Source organism: Haliotis cracherodii, unplaced genomic scaffold, assembly GCF_022045235.1.
Source record: "Haliotis cracherodii isolate W230 unplaced genomic scaffold, xgHalCrac1.p SCAF_9, whole genome shotgun sequence".
Classification (NCBI taxonomy): Eukaryota; Metazoa; Mollusca; class Gastropoda; order Lepetellida; family Haliotidae; genus Haliotis; species Haliotis cracherodii.
The window spans coordinates 20,982,890-21,009,067 of NW_027266343.1; the positions used below are offsets into that span (position 1 = coordinate 20,982,890).

Below are 26,178 nucleotides of genomic sequence, written 5' to 3' on the forward strand. Positions count from 1 at the left end.
TAGTATTCTTTTACATCACACACGTGCAGCTAGAAGGGCACAGGCAATACCTCTGAAATGACAGGTTTAAAAATGATTTCGACTGCACGGATGTCAGCAAGATACTTGAAAAACTCACCTTTCCTTTTGCAACACAGAAATGCCTCTGATTTCTCGCGAAACGTAAGTAAAATGCGTTATGCAAGAGGTCATATTCCTCCCGTGTTGAACTTGAGAATTGCCACAATGAGCAAAGCGTATCGCCTAAAACTATGAGCTACAGATGTTATTAAATTTACATTATTTTCTTTGGGGTAAGACGTTTTTCTGCGTTTTAGTTTGTACATCAATATTTGTGCGTCGTATATGCTGCATCACACTATTATTAGTATCGGCCTAAATCTCTCCACAAGAAGAGATAGCACGACCTTATCCTTAGCCCCATGGTCAACTAGGAATTTCAAAGTATTCATAATAATTTTGTAATTGGTCATACCGTCGTAGGTTACAGGGACATTCTGAATATATTTGTATGTGTTTACAGAAACGAATTCCATTGATCTCCCATATATCAAGTAGACCTAATTTTGTCGACCCTGAATCAGTGTGGCACGATTTTATATTTCATACAGAAGCGAATGTTTCTAAGATATTTAATGTTATGCAAAACTGTTGGAGAAATTAAGGCAGTCACTGTAAAAATCCTTGTCATTGTTGGTTCAGTAGCATTTTGGTAAGAAACAACTCAAAGTGCAGAAAGTCATTGGTTGATTTAATTACATTAAAATCCCCATCAATAATTTATAGGCTAAAATATTTTGACCATGTGCAATGATGTGACATTTATGAATATCCTGGAAATCCGCTGAAGTGCACCACATGGACCCAGTGTCCAAAAATAGCTGCCTGTCTGCTATTTGGTATAGGTAAAATTTGTTCCTACCTCACCAAGAGTCAAGTTATACATTGCAGCTCTTATTATTGTGTTTATTTGGACAGGCAGGGTACCTTTACTGTATTAAAAAATGAAAACACTATCTTTAGAATGCCTACTGCAAATAACAACTGAATTTCATTCTGGGTCGTGTTAACATTGCCTTGTTATTGGCCTCTGTGTACAAACTGTTAAAATGTGAGTGATTCACCTCGATGAGCGGGCCAGTCATAGTAAAAGTACAAGCAATGAATTCCCTCTATGCCATAATGTGGATATGTAAGTTGCTGTATTCTTGCTGTTGGTATATGTCTGAAAAAGGCCACACAGAATATAAAGAAGACAAACTCAAGTATTGTGTCACATTAATTGTATTATATACATTGTATAACAGTTCATAACACCATATGCACACAGATCTTAATTCAGCACTACACAGCACATATCACACATCCCTATCACATATTAAACCCATGGCCCAGGGTTTGATGTTCGTGCTAAGTAGCTTTGATGGTGTTATGTCGTTCCCTCTCAATTGAGCACCAGGCTACTTCCTCAAAGACCATAATAATGGACTTGACTGGTGGATTGGGTAATAGTCAAAGAAGGTTCCTGAAGATAGCCACATAATCTATCTTTTGATGACTTGACACAACAGCAACAAACATGGGAACCTTCTTCAGCTGTTGTCCCACCTTGAGGAACCCATGGATAGTGAACAGTTGGTAAAAGGGATTACACAAAATCTTAAATGTGCCATCCACAAACCATTGCCTGTACACAATCCTGTAGGTTTTCTTTGCATTAAGTTGACACCGAGTTTTACAACTGGATTAGTTTGAAATAGAAATACTGAAATGTTTTATCATTAGAATAAAAGTTTATTCATGTTTTTAGAACAGATTTGTGTACTGGTCAGTACAGAGATCAAAGTAAATTGATGAGATTGATTAAAACAGCACATGAACGCTACAACATCTAACATGTATACCCTATCCACATCTTGCTCACATTGGATAGTCATTTATTATTATCATGGACATTTTGACTACAACCCGTCTGAAACTCGGCAGAATAAACTGAGAGCTTTAAGGGCCAGCACATTAAAAAAACTGTAGGCCCAGTGGTAAAACTGTAAGCCCAAATATGTTAGTTGAAGCAGAGACTCTTGCAATATAAATCGTGTGCAAGCCTTAAAGTCAAGGCGAAAAATGCTGAAATGTCATTTGACTTACTGAAGAAAATTAGAGAGAAAAAGAAAGAGCGAAATCGTGATTACGACAAATATTGATGATAGAGGGCATCTGTATTTCTGTGGCTAATTACCAACTAAAAGAGCATGTGACATGCTCTAATCTATGCTGCACTAGTTGTGGGCCATATGTTTTGTTATGTTGTCATTCAAAACATGAAAACTGTCACTTTAGTTGTTCAAATCCTGATTTGCCTTGGTTATGTTCCTGTGTTTGTCAGCAGAATACCTGTGCTCGTGGGTTTCACCAGAGTAGTAAACGTATGAGGTCTGCATCACTTTGGACCTTCTTTCCAAATGAAGCTGACACACCGTGTCGTGATATAACTGGAACAATGTGGGATTAGATCCAACTCATTTATAGTATTTGAATCTAGGGAAGCAGGGTTCTTGTTTGACTTTAAACACTGGGATGATGACATGGACCCCTTGACTTGTTTGTTTGATATGGAATAGTGCTTACTATATTCTAATACCTTTTTTGCTGACTTTAATTGGAAGCACACACTTGCATGTTCATTCAGCATGGTTTAGAGAACTGCCCACACAACTGATTAATGATAACACCTGGAAGCATAACCTGTGGTAATAATGTGGTGCAATGACATTGCAGTGCAAATGAGGCTTGAATAAGCTTGATGTTTTTCTGATAATGGACAATAACTACAGTTTTGTTTGGAGAAGTGTGAATGGCATGCTTGATAACGGGCAAGGAATTACAGGTTCAACAATTATGATTGCACTACATTACCACAAATGCGTGGTTAATGTTTGCTGCATGATCAGCAGAGTAGCAGCTGTTTCCCAGGACCGATCTTACTGTTTAATGAGTGTTCGAAAACACCTTTCACAATAAGGACAAGTGGTGACAGTTCTGTTGTTTTGCTGAATGTTTATTGTGGTAATTGCGAGAGAAACTAGGTCACAGTAATCAGACCTTTGTGCTCCCCTAATGTTGGACTGGCAGTAGCATTAACAATTGCACATCACTGCCCATTGAGTTAATGTTTTTAGCTGATGGAGAACCCCTTGTCTTTCTCCCTCCCCATCGTGCCCATGTGCACATGATACAGTGAGTCTCATGTTTTATGTTTAATCATGTACATGTATAATACTTTGTATGTTTCGGTTTATCCATACTCTGCTTAATTGTTTTAGAGTCGAAACATGTTTACAATGAGCATGAAAACAATAATTTGACTAACCTATGTCTGCAACTCCTTCAGTGTAATACAGTAATTGATTACTGCATACATCATATACATGGATGAGTTCTGCATTTCCTTGTATAAAGCCAAGCCTGAGGCACAAACAGGATTCTTGTCACAAGTAGTACTGTTCCTCCTCATGGTCTCAGTATTATGCGGTGGGAAATGAGGAGCAGAATGCCACATGGCTCTGAACAGATTCACTCAGCTGCTATATTTACACTCTTCTCTTTGCAGACATCCCTTCACAACATCATAGGCAAGCAATGTTGGACACAGAGGAGATACAGGTAGGTAGCAACAGCCTTGGCACAGCCAGGAGGGTCACGCAAGTCTCCATTGTAATTTGTTGACTTGTTGTTAAGAGGACTACTGTATTCGACGTAATAAGCGCCCAGGGCGCTCTCAAAATTAGAAATAGGGGGCTCTTATTAGAATATTAATTTGGTGAAAAAAACAGAGTTGAAAGATGAATTTCGTGGTTTATGCTGACAGCCTGAAATGTTTATGTACCCATAATTAAGGGTGCGTATAACACACGAGTGTGTATTATACGCGAATAAATAAGTCTTCTGTACATTGATCAATCGGAAGGGGTGCTAATTTGGATTGTTCACCAGCCAATATATCAGCATATATCGCCTTGGGCGCTTATTAGAGCGGGGCGCTTATTACGTCGAATACGGTATTTCTAATTCGTCTTTATCCAGTCAGATGGCAGAGGCATGTTGAGCATGAACTTTTCATTGTTGTTTACTGTAGATGTTTGTGTTGTAGGTCGGACAAGGTGCGTGGCCATGTTATCGGTATAGATCTGGGCACCACCAACTCCTGTGTGGCTGTCATGGAAGGCAAGGCAGCCAAGGTGCTGGAGAACTCAGAAGGTGCCCGGACAACACCCTCGGTTGTGGCTTTCACCAAGGATGGGGAGAGATTGGTTGGAATGCCAGCTAAACGTCAGGCAGTAACCAATGCTGAGAATACTCTGTCTGCAACAAAACGTTTGATTGGTCGCCGGTTTGAAGACAAAGAAGTACAGAAAGATATGTAAGTGATTCAACACACTTCAAAGTTTCCCTTGTTCATGATACAAATGTACGAACTATAGGAAGTAGTGATGGTAATAAGGGACTCTTGGCCTTGTGTAAGATAATCCATTTTGATCTGGTGGTCCTTTTATAACCCTAATGTTGTAAGTTACATATGTAGGGTTCCCCAGAGGCAAATAGTGAATCCTATAGCAGCATCTTTCAGTGGTCTCTCCATGCCAGTACTACTACTGAAGTGTACAGGACAACTTTCGGTGTTTCTGATGTCAGTGATGAGTGGGGTCGTTGTTGTTTCCAGGCAAACTGTCTCCTACAAGATCACTAAGGCATCTAATGGGGATGCATGGCTGGAGGCCCAGGGCAAGGTGTACTCCCCAAGCCAGGTTGGAGCCTTTGTGCTGATGAAGATGAAGGAGACGTCTGGTAGGTGACACAGCCTGGCACACATTCGTTTAGTGCAGTGTATAGGTGGGCTGCTGGGGAGGGAAAAGATATGTTACATTTGGCACCTGACTTGTATTATGGAATATGCATAATAATATTACAAGGGAAATATGATTAACATGTTATCCCCCTTGGATATAATGCAGGAGGTAAGGGGGTATATAGTTGACGTCTGTCTGTCAGGTGGTATGATTTTGGTGATGACTTGATTTTGATGACCAGATCAACATTTTGTCCAGCTCTCATGAATGCTGACATATCATCACAAAGTATGCAGGGTTTTACATTTTACAAAATTCACCATAATTTCATGAAATACTGGCACAAGAATTTGATACACGTCAATTCAGTAAATTCCCATAGGAAATACAGACTGAGTATTTCTAATATTTGAAAAGGTAATTTTGTCTTCTAACCTGAACCTCCAGGTCCTCCAGGTGGCCTGCAATGGATAATGACGTATATGGATTCCAATGTATCCTTGGTTATTTCTAGAATGACACCATGTATTGATGTGAAGAAATTGATGACTCCCTAATTGAGAAAATGCACCTCCCCTGCCCCCCTCAAAATTTTGATAATGCTTTTGTGGTATACATATTTTACCTATTTCTCTTTGTGTTTAATGCCTGTGTGGATTGTAGTGTCAAGTATCTGATGTCTGTTTCCAGAGAACTACCTAGGAACAAATGTGAAGAATGCTGTTGTCACAGTGCCTGCATACTTCAATGATTCCCAGCGACAGGTCAGTTCAGCTTCAGCGTGAATCTCTTATGCTCTTCCTACATACTGTTCTCCAGTATACTTTCCCGAAGTAGCTGACGGCACCAGGGCCACACAAAATGACTGGCCCCACTAGTGCTTACTTTCACAGCTTGATATAGCAAATATTCCTACTATGTCTGTTCTGTTATTTTCATGTTTATTAACTTAACAAATAAGTAGAGATGGCATTTAATATTTTCTCGCCTAGCTTATTGGAACATATTACAGGCAATCCTCTCTTGGATCAGTGTGTTCACCCTGTAACAGTACTGGAGATGTTATTTGAATATTACAAGCCATACAGGTATTACACAATTGCTACCCAAGAAGATCTGGGGTAGAATAGACTATGCTTGTTGTAAGATGAAATTAACGGGATCGGGTGGTCAGGTTCGCTGACTTGGTTGATGCTTGTCATCGTATCCCAATTGCGTGGATCGATGCTCATGATGTTAATCACCGGATTGTCTGATCCAGTCTCGATTATTTACAGACTGCCGTCATATAGCTGGAATATTGCTGAGTGTGGCATTAAACAACAAACAGGTTACACTCTTGCGGTCTTACTTGTGTTTGGTTGATGCCAAGAATCACATTACTTTGTATTGTCCAGGCGACGAAGGATGCTGGTCAGATAGCGGGACTGAATGTGCTGCGTGTCATCAATGAGCCTACTGCTGCTGCCCTGGCCTATGGCATGGACAAGTCTGCTGACAAAGTGTGAGTGAAGGCCTTTGTCTTACTCCCATCCTCCATGGTAATGATCAGAAACCATCATTATCAAAAGAATAAAATGACTTTTTGAATACCATGGAAACAAATTGATGTAGCTGAAATGGAGGTAGGTGGTGTTTCCGGAGCAGAACTAAGAAACTATTCAACATTTTTTCATCCAAACTTCATACATGTATTAATCAGGGGCTGAAGTGGTGCATTTTGCTATCTAGGAATAAAAGACAAATATAATTTTTCCTGTATCCATGACAACAAGTTTGCCCTTTGACTCTCTTGGTGTTGGTGTACCTGACATAGAAATACAAAGTTCCGAAATCCCAATTCCATAGTATTGTTTTGATAGCTCAATAACAACTCTTGTATACCAGTTTGAACAAGCGAGCTATTTTTTCAAAAGTTATTGTCTGAGAACCCATTCTTTTATTTTTGTAAGCTTTATTCACAATGAATTTGCATTTCTTGAATTCTCTATTATTGGCCATGATCCTGGTCGGGTATGAGTGATGCACCAAAGACCTGGATGCTGTAGGTTCCATCAGTCCAGACATCCATGGCTGCTTGCTCTTGCTACATGAGGAGTTTATTGGCTTGGTTTGTTGCAGTATTGCTGTGTATGATCTGGGTGGCGGTACGTTTGATATCTCCATCCTGGAGATCCAGAAGGGGGTATTCGAGGTCAAGTCCACCAATGGAGACACTTTTCTGGGTGGAGAGGATTTCGACAATCATCTTGTCTCTTTCCTAGCCAAGGAATTCAAGAAAGATGTAAGCAAACATTGGATTTTGTTTTTGTGGCAATTTGTTTTGTGGCAGATATACTATTTGTTAAGATTTTTTCTTTAATTAATCTGAGTAATTCACTTCTCACACATAGACCTGAAAAAAGTGAAGTGTCGCTTGAGATAATGAATTCCAGCATGCCACCATTATTTCAACTGCTGTGGTGGCAGTGGACATTATGACAAGAATCGTGGCCCATCGTAAGGAGGTGACCGTTCATTATTTATGGTGGTGATCAGTAGGGCTGCACCGATACACCTAGGTCACGATACGATATGTATCTCGATACTTACATCACGATTCGATATGTATCTCGATACGCTACGATACACATAGTGACAAGAGAAGACGAGATAAATGAATTAAACTTAGTTTATTAAAATGAAAAATTAAATGAAAGTGATGAATGTTCATGGGTCATTAAATATATACTGTAATGAGTATTTTAACTTAATGAATCATCTGCCATTTCCATGTAATGGCTAGCAAACACAAAAGTAACACTCCTACATATTTGTGAGTTGTGACTAGATGGTAGATTCTAGGAGTTAATACTAAATGTACCAGTGTCCAGTAACTAATGATTTGCCATTTTCGTGAATAAAGGCAAAAAAACAATTAAAAACAATTATAGCAACAGCCATGTTATACACCATTTGAAAGGTCTAATCCTAGTGTTTTTAAATATGAAAGTTATGTTATCGCATTATTTAAATAATGCATTTACAACTTAATTAAGTTCGTTGTAAATAAAAAAAATGTAAGCTAACACATTCATAACGTAGCGAAAATTTGACGTTTTGGGGCAAATTTAAGATTTCAAAAGATCTACTATTTCTTTTTTATTTTCATTGTATACGTAATTGGAAAATTATTTTAAAAAGAATTATGAATAGAATCTGTTTCCACTCATTTCAAGATAATAGTGGCTGTCCGCTCAGTAACATGGAGAAATACCTCTGTTTTCGAAAGCTTCGTATGAATAACACGTTTGTCGAAGACTGACATATGACACATCGCTAGAAAGCTTGTTTTTTCACCTACACGCTTGTAACATTGCCTTTGTCTTTTTCGTAGCTATAACATAAGATTTCATTGGATAAAATGGTTTCTAATGACGCTTTCTTGTCGAAATCTGCATCAAGGTTCATGATTGGTCAAATTTGAGCATGTGACCTGAGACAGGCAATCAAATTACAAATCCTCATGTGCGATGAATTTCAGATTTTTACGAAATATTTTGCTTAAATTGTGTTATTCTGAACGTTTTAAGCAGGAAATCTCGATCTATATTGCTGTGGCAGAATGGTTCACAAGTTTTACACCTGTTGTGGTGGATACTTTGTTACTCAGAGGACCTTCTTTCCTCATGCACTCGTGACGTGTTTGCCATCATCCCGGGGTGTTGGTGAAGTTACAAACTGATTGGGTTCTCATCGCAGGCACCTGTTTCACTGATTCATGGTTCAAAAGAATTTGATCTTTGCTTGTTTTTAACATGTATATATTCATGAGTATAATTTGAATGCTTTTAGTTAATTCATAGGACTGCCAATTGGTCAGAATTAAGCAGTGGTTTTATGTAGCCAGAGTCCTTGATTTCTCAGCTCGTTAATCCATGAATCATTTCGGTCATTAGACATGTAAGTGAACAGTTGATACATGTTAAAACTGCAGTCCAAGCATGTCTTTCGCTGAACTGGGTAATTGCTAGTTTCAAATCATGTAAAACAGTGTGTTTGTGTGTGTATTTTAGATGTGGCATCAGCATTGTTTCAGTGATAAGAACAAGTTATGGAATTAAATAGCATGCATCAATTTGAAGGTGAATGTGAGGCTCCTGATACAGTATTGTGCTCAATACTTTGTACAGCTTCTGTTTTAAACAGCATCACCACAGATAGTCAGCAGGTGGTACTTGCCATGTATGACATTGCGTTACATCTGTGGCAGAGGAATTTCAGTAATGGAGGCAGCCATGTTGATCTGTTCTGGGTCTCTGGTTGTTTTCCATGCTGAGAGAGTTCTTGAGAGTTGGTCAGATCCTTGTGTGGTTCTGATCATAGTTATTTGGACTCATAAATGTTCTTGTAGCATACACAAAATAGGATTCATACTTTTATTGTTAGTTGTTTAGGCCAGACCAATTTAATTGCTAGGATTACGGATTTTTTTGGGTAAAGTGGCTGAATGGAGGAGGGAATGTAAAAAAAAAAAAAAGTACTTGAGAAATTATTTTTCGCGGGTATTACGGATTTTAGGAGGCAGGAATGCTGATAGGAAGAAATAAAAAAAAAATTTTGCTTAAATTGTGTTATTCTGAACGTTTTAAGCAGGAAATCTCGATCTATATTAAAAATATGGAGCTTCGTTGATGTTTCATGCTAGGTTACAAGCTGTGACAAAGATTTTTCATGCATATATTTTGGCATTGAATATCGTGTCCAAGCTGAGAATTCGATGCGACGAAAGCCGAGATGTCATTTGACAAACATCACACGCGATCGCACGAAAAGATGGAAATAATAACTTAGCTGTAAGTTTGACCACTTTTAGATATCTTTTTGTTGATTTTATTTATCACTTTGTATATATATTTAAAGATTTGCTTGAAACGTCTTTGTTTTGCTCTTTGACATGTTCGATGTGCATCCGAGAATTATATTTTCAATAACATTGCGTGAAATAGTGAATAACTTTTTAATCTATCGATAAAAAAATGATTCATTTTGATAAATTGAAATAGAATACGTATTTCAGACATTTTGAGATGTGATAGATTTAATAAATGAATGGTATGACAGGTAGGTCCATAAAAATATATACTCTTTTGACGTGACTAATGCTTCTTGGTCGGTTTACCGGCCTGTGGTGTTGAAAGAGTTAAAACACATTTAAAACGTATCTGTGATAAAAGTTTATTTACAAAAAAAGACGTACGTATATACGTCTTTGAAATAACGTATCGTGTAAAATCGAGATACAGCACCTCACAAATTGCACACCATATCATATGGAGTGAATCGCGATGCATCGGTGTCACGGGATATCGTTTCAGCCCTAGTGATCAGGCATCAATATTGGTAACTAAAACCCAAAGGTCTTGAAATGTTTTATGAATATGCCACGAAGGACGTGCAAAGATGGCAAATAATTCGAATGCATTCCACAGGGTTGACCTTTAAAGCTATCAGACATCAACCGGGCAGTTATCAGTTGAGAAAACATGGTCCAACCAATGCTATTAAGGGCTTTTCATGGTCAGGACGACCTCCTGTGACATGAAGACAAGTCACTGCATCAGTACGAAAACAGACACTTTCAAAGAGCCTGAGAACTTGAGTATCATGTTGAAATTGAGGCTCGTGGTTTGATGGTGACTTTTTATTGCAGCAAGGCCTAGACATCACCAAGGACACGATGGCAATGCAGAGGCTAAGAGAAGCAGCTGAAAAGGCCAAGATCGAGCTGTCGTCCTCCTTGCAGGTCAGTGAAAAGGGCACAGAGGACGTACTCTGTACAGCTGGTGAAGGATGTTGTAGAAGGCACATTTTGCTTAGTTTCTCTGAAATATCGTCATTGAAAAATTCTAGGGAAAACTTTTAGATTTCATTAAGGTTTTCATACCTGAAAAGGACTGAACAGCAACTGAAGGTGTATCATTTTATGAAGGTGTTTGTGAGTCTCAACCACCACAGATAGTCAGCAGGTGGTACTTGCCATGTATGACCTTGCGTTACATCTGTGGCAGAGGAATCTCAGTAATGGAGGCAGCCATGTTGATCTGTTCTGGGTCTCTGGTTGTTTTCCATGCTGAGAGAGTTCTTGAGAGTTGGTCAGATCCTTGTGTGGTTCTGATCATAGTTATTTGAACTCACAAATATTTCAGCATCATATAATGAGAGCTTGCTGTGGCAGAATGGTTCACAAGTTTTACACCTGTTGTGGTGGATACTTTGTTACTCAGAGGACCTTCTTTCCTCCTGCATTCGTGACGTGTTTGCCGTCTTCCCGGGGTGTTGGTGAAGTTACAAACTGATTGGGTTCTCATCGCAGGCACCTGTTTCACTGATTCATGGTTCAAAAGAATTTGATCTTTGCTTGTTTTTAACATGTTTATATTCAAGAGTATAATTTGAATGCTTTTAGTTAATTCATAGGACTGCCAATTGGTCAGAATTAAGCAGTGGTTTTATGTAGCCAGAGTCCTTGATTTCTCAGCTCGTTAATCCATGAATCATTTCGGTCATTAGACATGTAAGTGAACAGTTGATACATGTTAAAACTGCAGTCCAAGCATGTCTTTCGCTGAACTGGGTAATTGCTAGTTTCAAATCATGTAAAACAGTGTGTTTGTGTGTGTATTTTAGATGTGGCATCAGCATTGTTTCAGTGATAAGAACAAGTTATGGAATTAAATAGCATGCATCAATTTGAAGGTGAATGTGAGGCTCCTGATACAGTATTGTGCTCAATACTTTGTACAGCTTCTGTTTTAAACAGCATCACCACAGATAGTCAGCAGGTGGTACTTGCCATGTATGACCTTGCGTTACATCTGTGGCAGAGGAATTTCAGTAATGGAGGCAGCCATGTTGATCTGTTCTGGGTCTCTGGTTGTTTTCCATGCTGAGAGAGTTCTTGAGAGTTGGTCAGATCCTTGTGTGGTTCTGATCATAGTTATTTGGACTCATAAATGTTCTTGTAGCATACACAAAATAGGATTCATACTTTTATTGTTAGTTGTTTAGGCCAGACCAATTTAATTGCTAGGATTACGGATTTTTTTGGGTAAAGTGGCTGAATTGAGGAGGGAATGTAAAAAAAAAAAAAAAAGTACTTGAGAAATTATTTTTCGCGGGTATTACGGATTTTAGGAGGCAGGAATGCTGATAGGAAGAAATAAAAAAAAATCCCTCACTTGTGCCACAGAAGCTAAAAAAAAAGTATTTCAGTATTACCCACCACGCATGTTGCAAGCAATGCACTATAGTCCCTTTATCTGATGACACTCCTTACTGATGACCAGGGTTTACAGGTATCTTTTGGCAGTTTTCCACAAGCAGGTAGACTTCAATAACAAGCTTTTAACTTATTAAAGTTTTATTGTATTTTAAAAATATAAAAACAATTTGAAATACACTGAAATAAAACAGCACTTGGCTTCAAAACAAATATACATTTGGCACATACAAGTACTTGAAATACTCTGTCCAGTATAACTTTATCGTGTTAAATGATCAGGTAACACTCATGGCTGAAGTGTTCTAACATGTGGAATGCACTTAAATTAAATAGCCCTGTTTATTCTTGATTTTTGCCACCGCTGCCACATAATTTAGTCCAAAGTCTGCTAAAACTTGCATAGGTGTTGTAAGTTTGACAATATTCCTTAGATTCTGTTGCATGCACCTCTTGAATAGAAAGTCCATCTTCATCGGCGATTGATGATGCAAACTATGTCCAATGTTCTATCTTTGTCAACCTTGTGTCTTTTTCCTTTCTTCACATTCTCTGATTATGATGACTTTGTCCGTCTGTTATATGTCCTCTTAATCAGTTTTGTTGTAAAGTTTGTAAAAAATTCTTCCTAAAGTCAACAATGAACCGAAATACATAAATATTAATGTAATTAATATTTTATTTTAGTTGATAGTTAGATAAGCAAGGATATACCTATATCATGTAATGTCATGTAATATCATGTATCTATATAATCTACTAACATAAATTGCATCATTGTTCTAGTCACAAATAAAACTCAAGTGCAGTTTCCACTAATATGCAATAATAGTTATTTGATCAAAGATAATTTCAAATGCTTTTGGCTACCTACACTATTGGCTTGACTTCTTAATTTTACCACTGGCTACCTGGAAAAAAATATTTGAGGCCTGAATTACCTAACATTTTGAGATTGTTTAATTACAGTAAAGTGTTTTCTTTTCAAAGGTATCCTAGTTTGTTTATTACTTGTATTCTGTAATGTTGATGTCTACAGACTGATAGGTTTGACTTGTTTCCACAGATATTCAGAATCTCAGTAATGGAGGCAGCCATGTTGATCAGTTCTGGCTCTCTGGTTGTGTTTTGTTTAGTGTTCTTGAGAGCTTGTCAGATATTTGTGTCGCTATGGTCATAGTTATTTGAATTCACAAGTATTTCTAGTAGCATAAACAAAATAGCATGTACTGGTAGTGAATTCATTGTGTTGTTATTCATGCTTTTACAACACTTACATTGTTTAGTATTTGTGCGAGTTTGTGACTTAAAACCTTATGGTCCTTTACCCATATTACTTCAGACGGACATCAACCTCCCATACCTTACGATGGACTCCAGTGGCCCGAAACACATGAACCTGAAGTTGAGCAGGTCCAAGTTTGAGACCATAGTAGATGGGCTCATCAAGAGAACAGTGGGCCCCTGTCAGAAAGCACTGCAGGATGCTGAAGTGAAGAAGTCGGATATCGGCGAGGTCATTCTTGTGGGTGGCATGACCAGAATGCCTAAAGTAAGTCAGTTAATCTTCCCGTCTTAGGTTGGAAGCTGCCTCTGAGAAATGACTTGCTTGCACTTCTTCACTGCTTGCACTGCTTTAAATTGGAAGTCTCATAAAGGTAATAGATTGGGCATTAGAGGCATTCCAAGACAATGGATTCAGGATTCACAATGGGATCTGAGTTCTCCATGCTTGTTGTAGAGAAGGTGACAGTGAGAACTGGTATCACATGACCATCCACTGTCACATGATCACATTCTGTCTGAGGCAGGATGTTTTCCAAAAGTCACACTGGCCTGGATTGCTTTGAAAAGACCCCAAAATTTTCAGGAAACAATCTTGGTTTTGTCAACTCAGTGAACCATATTTTAAAGAGTTATCTCCCTTCTTTCAGTACTTTCTGAAATTTATGATGCTGCAAGGATGCAACACATGAGGCAAATGGCAGCAACTGTTAAATGCATACGAGATGGGAAATGTTGAAAACGTTCTACAACATAGAGGACTTTGCATTGAAGTAGAACATGCAGTGTGATCTGCATGAATCTCAATCAGTGTTGCCTTGAGTGTGTGCTGCTCATTTTGTTGCCAAGCTACAGTTACGTACTACAGTAAAACTGAAGACAGTGGGTGTGTTGCTGAAAGAGATGTGACTTGGAAAAACATACTTTGACTCTTCCAACCCCAACCAGTTCCGACATTCGTTTTGATTCATGGGAGGATAAAAACTAGAAAAAAGCCACAATCGGCAAAAGCCTTAAATTTGGTGGGTTAATGTTTCCAACAGCCATCATGTGGCTGAATGTGATGTTAAATTTAACTCATTCATTCTTTGTTTTCCTGTGTGGTAGAGGATAGACCGTCTGTCTGGTTTCTATCCTTGCATACCAAAAGATGTTAAAAGATGGTACATGATGTTACCCTGCCTGGCACGCAGCATTAATATGATAATACAAGGATTGGTTGGCTCTGAGTCAGTGTACTGTGTCTGAGTGGGGTCTTCATGTTAAACTGCGGCATGGTATGTCAGTGGGCTAGCACTATAAAACCGACATTAGACTGGTCTAGTACAAGCAGCCACACACACCACTTAAGTGCAAGAATCTTGAACGTTAAACCCCATTTCACCTTGTGTCCCTGTTTCCCACCAGGTTCAAGAAACTGTCCAGGAGCTGTTTGGGCGGACTCCCAGCAAGTCTGTCAACCCTGATGAAGCTGTAGCTATCGGAGCAGCCATCCAGGTGAGATACCGGCGCACACGACTCAAGATGCAAGATGTCTCTCACACATCATGGCAAACATACACACTGCACATACTCACCATGTACACATGCAACATGTCACTTGCTCACTGAACTTACACGTGCATCACGTACGCATGATATACACATGCATCACTTGGACACATCACAAACACATATCATATTCATACATCACATACACACAACACATACACACAACACATACACACAACACATACACACATCACATACACATCACATACACACAACACATACACACATCACATACACATCACATACACACAACACATACACACATCACATACACATCACATACACACATCACATACACACATCACATACACACAACACATACACACAACACATATACATCACATACACACAACACATATACATCACATACACACAACACATACACATCACATACACATATCACATACACACATCATATACACATCACATACACACATCACATACACACATCACATACGCACATCACATACACACAACACATACACACAACACATACACACATACACATACACACAACACATACACACATCATATACACATCACATACACATATCACATACACATATCATATACACATCACATACACACAACACATACGCACATCACATACACACATCACATACACACATCACATACACACAACACATACACATCACATACACATATCACATACACACATCACATACACACAACACATACACATCACATACACAGAACACATACACAACACATACACACATCACATACACACATCACATACACAACACATACACACAACACATACACACAACACATACACACATCATATACACATCACATACACACAACACATACACACAACACATACACACATCACATACACACAACACATACACACATCATATACACATCATATACACATCACATACACAGAACACATACACACATCACATACACATATCACATACACACATCACATACACACATCACATACACAACACATACACACAACACATACACACAACACATACACACATCATATACACATCACATACACATCACATACACACATCACATACACACATCACATACACAACACATACACACAACACATACACAGAACACATACACACAACACATACACACATCACATACACACATCACATACACAACACATACACACAACACATACACACAACACATACACACATCATATACACATCACATACACACATCACATACACACATCACATACACACATCACATACACACATCACATACACAGAACACATACACACATCACATACACACATCACATATACAACACTTACGCACAACACATACGCACAACACATACACAGCACATACACACAACACATACACAGAACATACACATATCACATACACACATCATATACACATCACATACACACATCACATACGCACATCACATACGCACATCACATACACACAACACATACACACAACACATACACATCACATACACACATCACATACACACATCACATACGCACATCACATACACACAACACATACACACAACACATACACATCACATACACACATCATATACACATCACATACACAAAACACATACACACATCACATACACACATCACATACACAGAACACATACACACATCACATACACACATCACATATACAACACTTACGCACAACACATACGCACAACACATACACAGCACATACACACAACACATACACACATCACATACACAGAACACATACACAGAACACATACACACATCACATACACAACACATACACATCACACATACACACAACACATACACACAACACATACGCACATCACATACACACAACACATACACACAACACATATACATCACATACACACAACACATACACACATCACATACACACAACACATACACTTATCACATACACACATCACATACACACATCACATACACACAACACATACACACAACACATACACACAACACATACACACATCACATACACATCACATACACATCACATACACAGAACACATACACACATCACATACACATCACATACGCACAACACATACGCCAACACATATGCACAACACATACGCACAACACATACACATCACATACACACAACACATACACACATCACATACACACATCACATACACATCACATACACACATCACATACACACATCACATACACAGAACACATACACACATCACATACACACATCACATACACACATCACATACACAACACATACACACAACACATACACATCACATACACACATCACATACACAGAACACATACACACATACACATGCGCACATCACATACGCACAACACTTACACACAACACTTACACACAACACATACACACAACACTTACACACAACACTTACACACAACACTTACACACAACACATACACACAACACTTACACACAACACTTACTCACAACACTTACGCACAACACATGCGCACAACACATACACATAACACATACACACATCACTTACACACAACACATACACACATCACATACACACATCACATACACACATCACTTACACACAACACATACACACATCACTTACACACAACACATACACACATCACATACACACATCACATACACACATCACATACCCACATCACATACGCACAACACATGCGCACAACACATACACACATCACATACACACAACACATACACACATCAGATACACACAACACATACACACATCACATACACACATCACATACACACATCACATACACAGAACACATACACACATCACATACACACATCACATACACACATCATATACGCACATCACATACGCACAACACATACACACAACACATACGCATCATTGTGTGATATTGTACAGATTATAGATGTGCTCTATTGTTCCACAATGGGTGTGATGTGTGTTTACAGGGTGGAGTGTTGGCTGGTGATGTGACAGACGTGTTGCTGTTGGACGTCACTCCCCTCTCCCTCGGTATCGAGACTCTGGGAGGAGTGTTCACCAAGCTCATCAACAGAAATACAACCATTCCCACAAAGAAGAGTCAGGTAAACTTGTCCCTTATTTCAGTTTGTGTATTTGCCATTAATTCAAATTGAGTGTGAACAACATTCATAAAATATGCAACCAACAAACACATTCAGCATTACTCATTTTGATGTGGTCTTTAACTATTACTGTAAGAGGCGACTGTGCTTGTCGTAAGAGGCGACTATGCTTGTCATCATATCCCAATTGCATGGATCGATCTTCGTGATATCAATCACTGGATTGTCTGTTATTTACAGACCGCCGTCATATAGCTGATATATTGCTTAGTGCGGTATAAAACAACAAACAAACAAAAATAAGTATTACCATAACAGTGTGATGTATGATTGTTGTGCATGTTGCAGGTGTTTTCGACAGCTGCTGACGGCCAAACCCAGGTGGAGATCAAGGTGCACCAAGGGGAGCGGGAGATGGCTGCCAACAACAAACTCCTGGGACAGTTCTCTCTGGTGAGATTGGGGGTGGGGTTAGACAGGTGTCTACATGGACAGTTCTCCTTGGTGAGGGGTGTGCTTCAAGGCAAATGGGGATAGGGTAAGACAGATTTCTTCCTTATGAGTGAGGTGCTTCAAGGGGAATGGGGGTGAGGTTAGACAGGTACCTCCAGGGACAGTTCTCACTGGTGAGGGGGTGGCTTCAAGGCGTGGGGTTGAGTTGGTAGCATAGATGTTCAGGGTACCTTGTAGCCTAAAATAAACTGAACGTGGAATTTATGCCACAGTCAATGAATTAGTAGTACATTAATGTGCCTTATGTATGAATAGGACATGGCTTGACAGCCTGCCTTGTTTGTTGGTTTGTTGTTCAGCTGCAACACTCGGCAATATTCCAGCTATTTGCTTGTGGTCTGTAAATAATAGTCTTGACCGGACAATCCTGTAATTAACATCAGGAGCAATCATCTACGATATAGGGATACGATGACATGCATCAACCAAGTAAGCAAGATTGACCACCCCATCCCGTCAGTCACCTCGTATGGCAAGCATGGGTTGTTAAAGACCAGTTTTAACCCTGATCTTCACAGGTCATATGACCTGGTACAACCTCACTACTATATGGTGGCTGACTATGTGTTTTTGCATCTTGAACATGTGGATTGCTTTCTGAGGTCAACTTGTCAGGTCCAGGCTATCCTGCTGAGAAATTTATAAACCACATTTAGACTATTGACTCATTGTGATGTCTATTTCAGGTTGGTATTCCACCAGCTCCTCGTGGGGTGCCACAGGTCGAGGTGACTTTTGACATTGATGCAAACGGCATTGTAAATGTTTCTGCTCGGGACAAGGGTACTGGTAAAGAACAGCAGAGTAAGTGAGATCTTGTCTTCTGGGAGAATGATGCCACCACAGATAGTCAGCAGGTGGTACTTGCCATGTAGGACCTTGCGTTACATCTGTGGCAGAGGAATCTCAGTAATGGAGGCAGCCATGTTGATCTGTTCTGGGTCTCTGGTTGTTTTCCATGCTGAGAGAGTTCTTGAGAGTTGGTCAGATCCTTGTGTGGTTCTGATCATAGTTATTTGAACTCACAAATATTTCAGCATCATATAATGAGAGCTTGCTGTGGCAGAATGGTTCACAAGTTTTACACCTGTTGTGGTGGATACTTTGTTACTCAGAGGACCTTCTTTCCTCCTGCACTCGTGACGTGTTTGCCATCATCCCGGGGTGTTGGTGAAGTTACAAACTGATTGGGTTCTCATCGCAGGCACCTGTTTCACTGATTCATGGTTCAAAAGAATTTGATCTTTGCTTGTTTTTAACATGTATATATTCATGAGTATAATTTGAATGCTTTTAGTTAATTCATAGGACTGCCAATTGGTCAGAATTAAGCAGTGGTTTTATGTAGCCAGAGTCCTTGATTTCTCAGCTCGTTAATCCATGAATCATTTCAGTCATTAGACATGTAAGTGAACAGTTGATACATGTTAAAACTGCAGTCCAAGCATGTCTTTCGCTGAACTGGGTAATTGCTAGTTTCAAATCATGTAAAACAGTGTGTTTGTGTGTGTGAATTTTAGATCTGGCATCAGCATTGTTTCAGTGATAAGAACAAGTTATGGAATTAAATAGCATGCATCAATTTGAAGGTGAATGTGAGGCTCCTGATACAGTATTGTGCTCAATATTTTGTATAGCTTCTGTTTTAAACAGCATCACCACAGATAGTCAGCAGGTGGTACTTGCCATGTATCACCTTGCGTTACATCTGTGGCAGAGGAATCTCAGTAATGGAGGCAGCCATGTTGATCTGTTCTTGGTCTCTGGTTGTTTTCCATGCTGAGAGAGTTCTTGAGAGTTGGTCAGATCCTTGTGTGGTTCTGATCATAGTTATTTGGACTCACATGATGGTATAATGGAAAGTGATCAAGCTGTGATCAATTTGTAAACTTTTAACTTTGTAAATTTGTAAATTTGTAAATGTGAAAACAGTTTGTGATACATTTTTTATGCATTGATGCAAAAATGAAAAGTAATGTTTAGTTTACCTGAGTTTAATATTACTATGAGCTAGTGCGTCATTTCAGCTCAGCTGTTTAAGTTTCGTGCTAATGCTGTGAAGTGATGTTGTAACCACGGTAACCTGTTGTTTATGTAGTTGTGATCCAGTCATCAGGAGGTTTGTCGAAGGAGGACATCGAGAACATGGTGCGCAATGCAGAGAAGTATGCCGAGGAGGACAAGAAGAGGAAGGTAGGCAACTCTAAGTGTCTCCCCCAGGGGTGTAACAATACATCAAACTATCGATGTAGTGCAATTGTGAGTGACCCAATATCAATTTATCGATGGGAGTCATGTTTAGCATTTGATAGTATCGATGTAAGTGTGGAATATGGATAGTTTCAATAGTGTACAGACTTGTTTTATTTTGTAGCACTTTAGAGTTGTCTTTATGAAAAGTTAAAAATGTAATCTGATTAGTGCACAGTACAGTGATCCCTCGTTACAACGCTACCTTCAGGGTCCAAATAATTGATGAGCGTTACAGACGATCAGCGGTTTAATGAGGGTCGAGTTGTAGGTGGTAGATGACCAACAAACAGTACACATGCTCTGCCTACCTAACACGATCTACGTTGCATGTTTCGGAGTTTAAAAAAAGATTAAAATAAAAGTTATTTATTATTCATAGTGTAAAAATACATTTATCAAGTATTAATATGCGCTTTCAAAAAAACCACAATGTATCCCTTTAGCAAATTCAGGTGAATAAACAGGTATAGCAAACTTGGTCAATAAAAGTATGAAATTTCACATCACCAGACTTGATGATTTACCAGAAGAATGTATTTCCTGCCCTCCAAGGCATTGTTTTATATGCAGAGATTAAGATTACCATGTGTAATTTCTTTTAAACTAAGCCGGATATAGCAAATCAGCTGTGCACAAGTTTCCTCCAAATCCACCGGTGATTTAGTTAAAAGGTACCCAATGATACAACTTCAAAGAATTTTGATGCAATGGTCAGAAGAAATTGTGTCTAAGTTGTTATTTTGTCAGGAATAATATATTCCAATCATGTTTTTATAGTTGCAGCTGCCACTATATATACATCAAATTATAAGAACCATAAGCGTAACACTTTGGTACAGGTGGTATGCAGGATCTATTTTTTGCGAAATACATTAAAGACATTTAATATTCAAACTGCCTCAAATATGACCTTTCCTGGGTCATGGTACAGCATTTATGATATGTGTATCAATTCTCTTGCAACTAACGTTCGTTTCAAGGTGTTAATAGCGCTAATCTGACCTTGGTTGCTGCAGTTAACGGTGAGTTGTGTGATCTACCCATCATTGTAAACATTAATTTAGTTATTGAAGGAAATTTTGAATTAATAAAATATATTGCAAACATTAGTCCAGATTAACAATGAACAAGTCTTTTTAACCAGGTATTATAATAATCGATCCCCGGCTGCGTCATACCAAAAGACACTAAAAGATGGTGCTTGTTCTTACCCTGTCTGGCGCTTGGCATTAAGGGGCTAAAGCAAGGACTGGTCGGCTCGGAGTCAGTATACTGTGTCTGAGTGGGGTATTTATGTTCAACTGTGGCATGGTATCTCAGTGAGCTAGCACTATAAATCGGCATCAGTCCGGACTAGTACAAGCAGCCACACACACGTACATGCACGTCTCTATATAAGTGCAATAATCTTGGACGCGACATTAAACCCCATTTCAGCTCACCTCAGATTTGTAGAGTGGTATTTCCGGTGTTACATGAACGTGGTGCTCAGCTGATAATGTTTTCTGAGATGGGGGAAAACATCGATAATTGATATAGTGCTAACTAGTGCTATATTGTTTTTTAAGTTAAATCAGCAGTAAAATAAATTCTTATTCTACCATGTGAGAGTTTTGTTTTTCATTTTGGTATGGTTGCTATTGTTTACTGTGTGAAAATAAAACAAAACTTGGTAAAGTTTGAAATGTTTGTTAAAAGATTTTAAAGTAATGGTTAACAATAGTTATTTCAATAGTTGTTTGCAATAGTTAATAGCTCTCACACAGCCACAGTCTACAGAGTAGTCACTGGTGTACTGCTTGTTCAGTGGAGCACTGTAGCCAGGGAAGGTCGTTGAGTACTGCAGTCAGGGAGATCATTGTGTTGAGGAGTGAAGTCAGGGGCGATCATTATGTTGAGTATCGCAGTCAGGGAAGGTAATTGGGTTGAGTAGTGCAGTCAGGGGAGATCATTGGGTTGAGTAGTGCAGTCAGGGGAGATTATTGGGTTGAGTAGTGCAGCCAGGGGAGATCATTGTGTTGAGGTGCAGTCAGGGGAGATAATTAGGTTGAGTATTGCAGTCAGGGGAGATTGTTGGGTTGAGTAGTGCAGTCAGGGGAGATCGTTTGGTTGAGTAGTGCAGTCAGGGGAGATCGTTGGGTTGAGTAGTGCAGTCAGGGGAGATCATTGGGTTGAGTAGTGCAGTCAGGGGAGATCATTGGGTTGAGTAGTGCAGTCGGGAGATGGTTGGGTTGAGTAGTGCAGCCAGGGGAGATAATTGGGTTGAGTATTGCAGCCAGAGGAGATCATTGGGTTGAGTAGTGCAGCCAGGGGAGATCATTGGGTTGAGTAGTGCAGCCAGGGGAGATCATTGGGTTGAGTAGTGCAGTCAGGGGAGATCGTTCGGTTGAGTAGTGCAGTCAGGGGAGATCGTTCGGTTGAGTAGTGCAGTCAGGGGAGATCGTTCGGTTGAGTAGTGCAGTCAGGGGAGATAATTAGGTTGAGTATTGCAGTCAGGGGAGATCGTTTGGTTGAGTAGTGCAGTCAGGGGAGATAATTGGGTTGAGTAGTGCAGTCAGGGGAGATAATTAGGTTGAGTATTGCAGTCAGGGGAGATAATTAGGTTGAGTATTGCAGTCAGGGGAGATGGTTGGGTTGAGTAGTGCAGCCAGAGGAGATAATTGGGTTGAGTATTGCAGCCAGGGGAGATCATTGGGTTGAGTAGTGCAGCCAGGGGAGATCATTGGGTTGAGTAGTGCAGCCAGGGGAGATCATCGGGTTGAGTAGTGCAGCCAGGGGAGATCATTGGGTTGAGTAGTGCAGCCAGGGGAGATAATTAGGTAGAGTAGTGCAGCCAGGGGAGATCATCGGGTTGAGTAGTGCAGCCAGGGGAGATCATTGGGTTGAGTAGTGCAGCCAGGGGAGATCATTGGGTTGAGTAGTGCAGCCAGGGGAGATCATTGGGTTGAGTAGTGCAGCCAGGGGAGATCATCGGGTTGAGTAGTGCAGTCAGGGGAGATCGTTTGGTTGAGTAGTGCAGCCAGGGGAGATCATTGGGTTGAGTAGTGCAGCCAGGGGAGATCATTGGGTTGAGTAGTGCAGCCAGGGGAGATCATTGGGTTGAGTAGTGCAGCCAGGGGAGATCATTGGGTTGAGTAGTGCAGCCAGGGGAGATAATTGGGTTGAGTAGTGCAGCCAGGGGAGATCATCGGGTTGAGTAGTGCAGTCAGGGGAGATCATTGGGTTGAGTAGTGCAGTCAGGGGAGATTATTGGGTTGAGTAGTGCAGCCAGGGGAGATCATTGTGTTGAGGTGCAGTCAGGGGAGATAATTAGGTTGAGTATTGCAGTCAGGGGAGATTGTTGGGTTGAGTAGTGCAGTCAGGGGAGAAAATTGGGTTGAGTAGTGCAGTCAGGGGAGATCTTTGGGTTGAGTAGTGCAGTCAGGGGAGATCATTGGGTTGAGTAGTGCAGTCAGGGGAGATCATTGGGTTGAGTAGTGCAGTCGGGAGATCGTTGGGTTGAGTAGTGCAGTCAGGGGAGATCATCGGGTTGAGTAGTGCAGCCAGGGGAGATATTGTGCTGTGAATTTTGACTATGATGAGGGTCTGAGGTGTGACTCTGTTATGTGTGTTATAGGATGTTGTGGAGGCAGTGAACAGTGCAGACAGCATCATCCATGATACAGAGACAAAGATGGATGAATACAAGGACCAACTGCCAGCTGATGAGGTGAGTATGATTCCTACCAGTCTGACTACTTGGCACAAGGCAGTGATGTTTCTATTTTTCGTCTCTTACAAGCTGTTGTGTTTGTATGAGGAAACTTATGTCTGAGCCTTGATATTAGCAAAGTTTAGATTCAGAAACATGAGACTCAAGTTAAGTTTTAGAAATAGACTGAGAAGGAACCTCAGGATAGCGATAAGTGCTGATGGTCACTCGATAACTTGGTGAAGGCGGGCCCTGTCACATTGGCGTCTGTTGGGTGGGAGTTGGGAGGGTGGAGGAGAGCAATGCAGCTGATGATTAGTGAGGGGAGTCATGCCTTGAGGTAACATCAAATTTCAGGAGTGCAACATATTTTCAAATATGCAAGTGATGGTAACAATGGCGACAAGGATAAATATGATATTGGTGTACCCAATTGCTAGTGGTGACAAAATCCTTGAGTTTTGTGACTGAAAATTTCATTGGGCCGTGATAACACAACACCATTTAAAACAAAAAGATGCATAGAGTAAGAATCAGCCACAATTTGAGCTCTTGCTGAATACGAAGGGGTTAAGGGTAAACAAGGTTGTACTGTGTTCTGGTAGATGGTTGTGTGTCTTACACCTTGTGTTTGTGTGGGCAGTGCAACCAGCTGAAGGAGAAGATCACCAAGGTGAGGGAGGTGCTGGCCAACAAGGACAACGAGACAGCTGACAGCATCCGCGAGGCCACTTCTGACCTCCAACAAGCATCACTCAAACTCTTCGAGATGGCTTACAAGAAGGTAAGGACGCCTGTCTCACAAAATTTCACATTGCAACCATGGAATATTTTTCATGGGCATTCCAAGGCCATGATGTTCTTATTTTTCGTCTCCTACAAAGCAGCAATGCTTCTGCGGAATACAAACTCTGAGCCTTGTGATAATGATGTGTTCTCACCAACAGTCTGTTATCTTGTGTATTGGCAGTTTATCCATATATGCCGAGATTGACTCTTTGTTTTTAACGTGGTAGATGGCGTCGGAGAGGGAATCCTCCTCCTCTTCCTCTTCCCCTGAGGAACCCAGTGATTCAACATCATCATCATCATCCGAGGAGAAGGAAGAGAAGAAGGATAAGAACTAAGTGTTTCTGATAGAAGTGGTGACGGACAGACATTGAACAGTGGCTTCTTCTGCCAGCACACGACACAGACACTTATGAGAAACATGGATGTGAACATTATTGTGTGTGGGTTAGATGTTCATTGTGAATACCGAGTAGTAGTCAGCTCATCAAGCAGATTACGTGCAGTTCATGCATACAGTCTTGTACAGGTCATCAACAGGTAGAACAGTCATCAGATATCATCTTTATAGAAAACTCCTTTATAAAACAGATCAAAATATTTGTTGATGATTAAGATCATTTTGGAAAGCAAGATGAATGTGATGTGAGCACAACCTATGTGATTTCATGAGATCGTGATACATTGTCATTGCTGATGGAGTTGTGTAGTATTCGTGGTGTGTGTGGGGGAGGGGGGGGGGGGGGGGGGGGGGGGGGGCGGCGGGGGGCGAAAGTGAAGAAGAGGGAAAGAGACCAACCTAAACTTTTGCATTTTCTGTACATAGTAGCTATACACAGAAGCATTTAGTCTGTGAGATTTGAGTGTGTGGCCATTTTCAGTGGAAGGATGTAAACTGTAGA

General features: G+C 40.1%; 1 protein-coding gene and 3 non-coding genes across 4 annotated transcripts; all 4 read left to right on the forward strand.

Annotated features, from left to right (window-relative positions):
• LOC139453246 (stress-70 protein, mitochondrial-like) lies at positions 1-26,001 on the forward strand. Its single transcript, XM_071234872.1, has 17 exons — positions 1-162; positions 3,611-3,663; positions 4,151-4,420; positions 4,721-4,845; positions 5,538-5,611; positions 6,245-6,351; positions 6,969-7,131; positions 10,540-10,632; positions 13,451-13,660; positions 14,800-14,889; positions 17,893-18,030; positions 18,379-18,483; positions 19,230-19,347; positions 20,642-20,736; positions 24,413-24,505; positions 25,131-25,271; positions 25,504-26,001. Exons 1-17 carry the CDS (start codon positions 58-60, stop codon positions 25,612-25,614), a joined length of 2,091 nt encoding a protein of 696 aa, XP_071090973.1. The 5' UTR covers positions 1-57; the 3' UTR covers positions 25,615-26,001.
• On the forward strand, positions 10,838-11,027 carry LOC139453437 (small nucleolar RNA SNORA74). The gene has a single exon (XR_011652424.1). It is a non-coding gene; the product is annotated as a small nucleolar RNA SNORA74 (small nucleolar RNA).
• Positions 19,383-19,572, forward strand: LOC139453439 (small nucleolar RNA SNORA74). The gene has a single exon (XR_011652426.1). It is a non-coding gene; the product is annotated as a small nucleolar RNA SNORA74 (small nucleolar RNA).
• Positions 20,201-20,390, forward strand: LOC139453438 (small nucleolar RNA SNORA74). The gene has a single exon (XR_011652425.1). It is a non-coding gene; the product is annotated as a small nucleolar RNA SNORA74 (small nucleolar RNA).
• Positions 26,002-26,178: the final 177 nt, after the last annotated feature.

Bases quoted from the DNA above. Each gene is read 5' to 3' on its own strand.
- LOC139453246 (XM_071234872.1), top strand. From the start codon at position 58: ATGACAGGTTTAAAAATGATTTCGACTGCACGGATGTCAGCAAGATAC. The intron at 3,664-4,150 runs GTAGGTAGCAAC...TTTGTGTTGTAG, and splicing joins TGGACACAGAGGAGATACAG to GTCGGACAAGGTGCGTGGCC. The intron at 20,737-24,412 runs GTAGGCAACTCT...TGTGTGTTATAG, and splicing joins AGGAGGACAAGAAGAGGAAG to GATGTTGTGGAGGCAGTGAA.